General features: G+C 44.3%; 1 protein-coding gene and 1 long non-coding RNA gene across 2 annotated transcripts; one reads left to right on the top strand and one right to left on the bottom strand.

Annotated features, from left to right (window-relative positions):
• Positions 1–310: 310 nt before the first annotated feature.
• LOC144410255 (uncharacterized) lies at positions 311–2,479 on the top strand. Its single transcript, XR_013468198.1, has 2 exons — positions 311–1,507; positions 1,830–2,479. It is a non-coding gene; the product is annotated as an uncharacterized LOC144410255 (long non-coding RNA).
• A 2,161-nt stretch (positions 2,480–4,640) lies between these two features.
• LOC120823040 (dynactin subunit 6) lies at positions 4,641–7,020 on the bottom strand. Its single transcript, XM_040183103.2, has 7 exons — positions 6,867–7,020; positions 6,483–6,547; positions 6,269–6,374; positions 6,089–6,177; positions 5,529–5,576; positions 5,140–5,282; positions 4,641–5,046 (listed from the first exon to the last, which is right to left on the bottom strand). Exons 1-7 carry the CDS (start codon positions 6,899–6,901, stop codon positions 4,948–4,950), a joined length of 585 nt encoding a protein of 194 aa, XP_040039037.1. The 5' UTR covers positions 6,902–7,020; the 3' UTR covers positions 4,641–4,947.
• Positions 7,021–7,346: the final 326 nt, after the last annotated feature.

Raw genomic sequence — 7,346 nt, 5'->3', positions numbered from 1 at the left:
AGGATGGGAGTGTGCAGGGAGGGTGTGGAGATGTCCCAGCTGTGTTTGACAGGTCTCAGGGCTGAGCTGTGTGGTCTGATGCGCCGAGAGGGAGGGGGGGCCCTCCCCTCCCTCTCCCACAAAAACACACACAGACAAACATAGGGGCGGGGGGAGGCAGGGGGGGGGGTGTCTGGTCACAATGTCCTGGGTAACATGTCAGCAAGCTTTGAAGCGGTCCAGGCTCACAGAAAAGGTGTCTTTGTGCCATCAAGAATCTGTTTTACGAAGATGGGGCGGGTGGGGGGGGTAGTTATTTTGATGTCAAAAAGTGTGTTCATTTCACAGACTAGAAAGGAATAATTAGGATTTTTTTTGGTAAATATCCTCTTTGATTTGTTAGTGTTAGATGAGAAGATATATATATATACACGTATATATAACATATAACTCGGGGGCAACATATCTGTCTGCTAAATAAGAAGCTAGAGACAGTTGGCTTGTCAGAATATGCAAGCCTCACTCCAAGATTTAAAAAATGCACGATTAAGAAGAAAAATTGACACATTTTAAAACCGTATTGAAACAAAAGATGACCCGGGTTATTGGCACACCTTTTCCAACAGCTGTTTTTGGGAAGTCTTGTAGTCTAGTTAACACTTTTAGACTGATGCTGCTGGAAGATTTTCATCAGTTCACCCCAAAGATCCTTGTCCCTATGAGACCTTTTCCCTCTCATTAATGTCTTGTCCTGGAATATAATAAGAATGCAACATGTTTAAAGTTGAATTTCCAGAAAAAAACATCACAGAGTCTTGTTTGTTTCATTCGTACAAGAATATACATTAATGCTCATGCAAGTTCTAGTAAGTGGATTTTGTTGTTGTTTAAGAGACAGGCTTGCTGTCTTTATGCTAAGCTCGCTAGCTGCAGGTTATGCCTCCATGTTTAGCAAAAATAGGTAGGAAAGTGGAGAATCAATCTTCTCCTCTAACCTTCAGCAAGAAAGCAAGCAAGCAAATCTCCCAAAATGTCATTCCGTTATTTTAAAAATACTTTTATTGCCCAGATGACAAACCTATATCACTATATCGCAAGGGCCTCTGCTGACACAAACGCAGGCTTGAAGCTTGAAACACAAATCAGATTATCCAATATGGTCTTCTGGATCACTGACTCACAGCTAAAAGGCCAGCTTGATATGAGCACCGATGCAAGAATCTATCATGACACAATGCCGATGTATCGACCAGCGGCGAATCCCCGAGGTGAGGCGCCCTGCCGCTCCTGCAATCCGCTCGGCCGCAGTCACGTGACTCAAAGACGTCTCGCCTCTTTCCCCCTTTCGCTGTTTCATTCGCATTCCTGAACTCGGCATCAAAGCGAAGTCCTCATCGCTGCTCCTCCCAGCTCCTCCCAACTTTCTCCAAAACAAGCGAGAAGAGGAACAACGCCGCGATCCATCCGGCCCGCGCACCTGACAGCGGCTCTGGTTTTGGCAGAGCAACACACTTCACCCTGGTGTGGGGTAAGTGGCTCTCGTTGGGCCCAGGGCCAGGCCATTCCATTCCTTTGACTTACTGATACACAGCGTTCCTCCCTTGTGCTTTGAGGCCCTTGATCCTCCTCTAAGAACACCAATGAGCAATTTGTGGTCAGATTGACCCACTCTAATTGGCCATGAGAGGCTTTGTGCTTTGTTGTAGCTTAATCTTTTTCCATAGCTTCCTCGCAGCGCTCCGTTCACCTAACCTCTGTGTAACGTAAAGATCACGTTGAATTAATGTAACAGTACTTTTTGGGGCTTGTTTTATGATTGTCTGACTTGTTATTTAATTTTGTCTTCACAGACGCGACAGATCGTCAGCATCACGATCATCTTGTTCTGTCATCCAATATTGTTTGAAGGAAAAACAAAAATGGCAGCCTTGATGCAGAACCAGAGTTTAGGGGATCAACAATGTCAGTAGGCTTCGTCTTCTGGGGACCCTTTTTTTTCCTGTAGTTGAAAGTGTGAACCAAGTTGGTGGGCAGACCAAAGCTTTTCATCCCTCAATCAACTAAAGCAAACCACAAGCTTTTATTTAACTATTCAACTTTCCCTCAAAAAGTCTTGGGTTCATACTTCATGAAGTCCAAATTATTGAGACACGTGTCTGGAATAGTTTTTAGTTTGAGTAAAATAATCGTTGTCTTGACAATAGTCTTTGTCAAAGTAGACACGATAAATAGGGCCGGGTCTTTTTCCTTAAACTGTACAATAAACTTTCACGGCTCAGTGGGCAGAGAAGGGGCTGAGTGGAGAGCAGAGACCACGCTAAGTCTGTCTCCCAGGCTCAAATTCCCAAATGTTGACACAGGTCTACGTAATGGGCTATAATGTTCCCTTTGAATGCTGTTGAGTGGTTCTAAAATGCCTTCGAGCAGGGCTACGGGAAGTACATCGAGTTATATTGTCTCTTTTGTTGTGCAATGAAACCAATAAAAAGGTTAAACCAAACTCCTGAGGTCTTTGACTTTCCCCCCACCTTTAATCTTTATTGAACGGCATGTGTCTGTAAAATAAAGTTAATCTTTATTTTTGTAGTTTCGGTCGAGCTGCTGAACTTTTGTGCATTGGCGACTTACAGTCAATTCAAATTTTCTGGCGTCATGTTATTTTGATTCCTAGATTTTCTCATAGTATCTGAATATCAAAACCAGAAATCTGAAACTCGTGGTGGATTGGGGGGGTAAAAAAAAACAGGAGACCACCCAAGTCATTACTCAAGGAGATACAGATATCTATATCAATTTTCATGGCGAGTCGACCAACAGTTGCTGAAATATTTCAGTCTGGACCAAAGTGACCAACATGGCTACCGAGGCTTAAAAGGCATGACATCCAGTGGTCCGGGGTCCCTGTTGTGATGAGATTAATTATTTCTGTGGGATTGCAATGGAAATCACTGCGGTCTATAGGTCACATTTCACGTTTTAAAGGTGGAGTGGACCTGGAAGCAAAGGTCAGTTGTCAGAAAGCCTTTATCCTCACAAACCAAGCGGTGGCCTGTTTAACCGTGACTGACGGCAGAGGACTACACCCCGACTGCAACTGCGTGGGCTGCCCAAAATCCAGGTCATAACAGCCTAACAAGCAGTATTGTAAGAGAAGATCCCCCCCTCCCCGTATTATAGATATATACAGTACCAGTCAAAGGTTTTGGCGCACCTTCTCATTCAGTTGAGTGAGAAGGTGACATGTTTCTACATGGTGGAGAAATGTTTACTTGCGTTTCGCTCACATTATTGCAGCAACTTCCCGCGTGTCCGTGTGCTGTGCCTCTACCTGAAATCTCACGCTTCCCTCTTAGTTCACAATAGGATACTATTGACTCTTCAGAGATTGCTGCACATTGTTGCAAAGGCCAAATATTGAGTTTGAGATAAACCCATGAAAGGAAAAGCAAATACCACCGCAATGTACGAAAGTGCCCGAGTGGGAGCTGGATAATTCCGTTTCACCGCAGTACAGTAAGGGAGAGGTATTAATAACCGCGTCCAAAAATAGAACAACATATGAACTTCCTCTCAAATTCCTGCCATGAGTCGCTCTCATCACAGCCACTTCGCCTCTTTAAAGACACGCGGCCGATTAAAAGGCCACACTTGCCACCCATGAGGCCCTCGTCCCTCCGCAGTCCCGCGCAACTGCGCCCGCGATCTGTCTTCCTGTCATGTCGACGTAAGCTGACTCTTTGACAACACCCCAACATAAAAATAAAACAATAGTAGCGGGGGGAGGGGGGACATAAAACAAAACCCAGAAGGAGGGAGAACACCATGGAGCCTAGACGTGGCCCCGCTTGAAATAATTAGCCCCTGGTTGATGCGGACTCCTCGTGGGACTCCAGCGTGACATGTACTGGCAGCGGCCGCCACACCAGCTGCGTGCCTCCTACAGGGAGCTGCTGCACCGAGCTCCACACAAAGCACCTGAACGTCAGAAGGCCCAGCGAGCTGGACGGTGCGCTTTGTTTAGCGTCTTCCAAGAGTTTGGGGGCCAATGCTGAAGTAGGACAGCGCGACTTGCTCATTGCCGGGGGGTCTCGGGGGGCAGCGACGAGCTACTGGCTGTACATCACACGCGCACATCCATCCGCACCCAAAGCCGAGAGGCTGTGGCGGCACACAGATGGGAGCACCAGCCCAGGGGGGCTCAGGGAGGGGAAGGGTGGGGGGGGGGTGCAACATGTCTGATTCAGCACCCCACTGCACCCAAGCTCAATTAGGATAATAAACTAGTCTCCGAGAAAGATTACCATGACCGGCAACTGCCAAATCCAAGATGGTGACTACCACACCCAAGGTCATCCTTTGAGGCATCATTTCTGCAGATTGCAGTTTTTAAGTGCAGAATCATCTTACAGCAACTAATGCATGTTATTTTTAATGCCTAATTGAAACCTATAAAATGCAATTTATTACAGTTTTCAGCACAGAGTACTTAACAAATGAGGATTCTTTTTTGTTTCATTACTTATAATATTTTGTATGGCTGCTGAAACAAAGCCTTCAGAGCAGGAACCACAGAGGGGGAACAAACAGTTGCTCAATAGTCCCTCCTTGTGGTAAATAAAACCAACACTCAGGAGAAATGCAAGCTGAAATGCAATCTTCAGTCATTTCTATTGCAATATTTTAATGGGAACGATTATACATACATACGAGTAGAATTCTTCAACATAAAAATGGCACAGGAGATTTACAATTCTTAACAGTGAAAACAGTGTGCAAGAGCAAATGTTGGCATTCCTCATATGCAGGAAGAAATGTACAAAGGCAGAAGCATTCCACTAGGCGTTAAAGAAGAACCCTAAAGTGTAACAAGACACGTGCAAGTTGAGGGAATTGAGTCGGCGCGTGGCGTCAGGTGCCAGATCGGGTCGGAGGAAGTAGGCTACGATCCCTCCGGGGTCCAGCTTCCTCTCAGTTCCTCACAGGTGTGCCGCTTCCTTTGACCGTCTTCTTCAGGTGATGATAGTTGGGCAGAATCTTCATGAGGAAGTCCAGCTGCAGAGTCTGAGACTGCAGGATGAAAACAGGAGAAAGGACACTGGCCGGTTAATAGGCGTTCCGCACGTGGGCCGAGTTGGCCTTCAGGCGGGTGCGGACGCTGACCTGAGGCTTTTCGCTCTGCACGCGGCGGATGCAGTTTGAGCCGTACACCACCGTGTTCTCCGGCACCACCTCACACGCGTTGACCTGGCAGCACGCACCCACGATACAGCCACTGGTCAGGATCACGTTTCTCCCGAGGTCCGCTGGGATTAAACGTGAGCAGAGGCATTAATATCTCCGGGTTGAATAGATCATGGTGGGCGGACTTGAATAAAAATCTGCCGACGAAGTTGTATTTTCATATGATTTAACCATTCTTGTCTGGTATCCAGAAAACGTTCATAAATAATAGAAATATATTGATACCGAGGTACGAAATTGAATATAGTAACTGGATAGTGGATTATATTCAGGGTGCACACACTATAGTTGGTGATTAAGGTACTTACATTTAGACTCAATCACATTGTTGTCCCCGATTTTCAAAGCTTGTGAGACTGTGGAAGAATCATCAAGGATTTAAACCCACAAATTTGTGCTTCGAACCTGAAAAAATGGTTATTCTTTTTTTAAGGTTTATAAGCTACCAGTAGTAATAGCATAGGTCATGTTTGGAAAATAAATGCGCATTTAAATAAGTTAAAAACAATTAGTCATCATGTTAAAGAGCGAGCTTAAGCTTGAGTTTATTAGACCTATCCTGCAGAATACCGCAAGTAACCTCAAACCAATCAGATTAAACAAATTATTTCTTTGTCTGTAGAGATGTCTATCACCAGTAACACATCATCAGCATGCAATCCCTCTAACAACGCATCTCCACAGTTTCTTCTATAATAATACATGATCAATAGCATTGAATGTTTTTTTAAGTCCATCCACACCTCCATTGTACATTCCTTGTTGTCCTTTATAACAGTGACGAGGATGTAAACTGTGTGGCCATATTTCACAGCCGAAATAAATCGACAGTGCTCTCTGGTGGACAAACGATAAATGAAAAGGATACCACATCCAACTTCAAACACATTATTGGTGCCAATCACCATGGTTTTTGGCTCCACTCCCTCTGCGTCTGGCATGATGTTCTCCGGGTAACTATAGACAAAAACACACGTGGAGACGAAATAAGAGGGGTTGAAACTGGGGGTGGTTAATTAGTGTACGTGTGTTGTAATACAAAGTCTACCTGTTAATTATCAGTGCCTGCTCCTCGATCAGATTTCCCTCCCCGATGATGATCGGCCCGGCCTCTGCTATGATCCGGGCTTTGGGGTGAACAACTGTTCTAGCGCCTGCAAAACGGAAAGGAGATGGAAAATAAACCGGAGCTCACAGCTGCCTGGTAGCAATAACAATAAGAGAAATGGCGCTTTACGGAGAAGTTAAAGGCAAACGCTCACCTATGGTCACGTCTCCTCTTATTTCGCTTTCAACACACACAACCGCTCCAGCCGCTATTTTAGCACTGCGAGAAAAGACGCGGGTGATGCGAAATATTAAAAATCAAACGATGCAACCACAACATCTGCATTATCGCGGGCAGATCAAGCAGCTGGATAGCTAATAACGTAAAGCCAGTCTATCGATCTGCAATCACGCATAATTTATCATTATCAACAATGAATACCTCGATTTAAAGCCTACATATAACTGTGTGGTCGATTTATAAACACTACAATGTTAAGATTATTACGAAATAGGAGGGCATTTCTATTTACTAAGAGCTCACATTTAGGAATAATAAGAAAAGGAAGCCTAACGCCAATTAAATGTTAGTTTTCTACCTTTTCTGAGCGATGATCTGCTTGGCGTCTGACATCCTTGCGATGATCAATAAACGTGTATGTAGTTGATTATTAATCCTAGTTCAGAGTTGGCGTTCCGGTTTGATTACGTTGGTCTGAAAATCAAAAGCAGCCTTTAACTCTGCTGCCCTCTACGGGATTTATAATAATAGTGCAACCAATATGTGTGGATAACGTATAATGGAATGCTCCCAACTCTCTGGTTTATACATGTTTGATATCCACGAGGATAAATCGTGTATTTGAGCTACATATATGCCCTATATATTATCATTAATAACCAATTTGTAAACAAAACTGATCAAAATACTCTCCTCACTGTCTATTCTTTGGTTTGTATTATTCATTTCCGGTACACAAATATAACAATTAAAATAACACACATTAACCTGATGCATGCACAAAACTCTGGGCTGTTACATCGGTGAATGTTTTTTGGTAGATTAAATCATAGCAGGG

The sequence above is a fragment of the Gasterosteus aculeatus genome, chromosome 7, assembly GCF_964276395.1.
Source record: "Gasterosteus aculeatus chromosome 7, fGasAcu3.hap1.1, whole genome shotgun sequence".
Lineage (NCBI taxonomy): Eukaryota > Metazoa > Chordata > Actinopteri > Perciformes > Gasterosteidae > Gasterosteus > Gasterosteus aculeatus.
This window is presented reverse-complemented; position numbering and strand designations above follow the sequence as displayed.

Bases quoted from the DNA above. Each gene is read 5' to 3' on its own strand.
- LOC120823040 (XM_040183103.2), bottom strand. From the start codon at position 6,901: ATGTCAGACGCCAAGCAGATCATCGCTCAGAAAAG. The intron at 6,375-6,482 runs GTGAGCGTTTGC...TCCGTTTTGCAG, and splicing joins AAGAGGAGACGTGACCATAG to GCGCTAGAACAGTTGTTCAC. The intron at 5,047-5,139 runs GTCAGCGTCCGC...TTCATCCTGCAG, and splicing joins TGCAGAGCGAAAAGCCTCAG to TCTCAGACTCTGCAGCTGGA.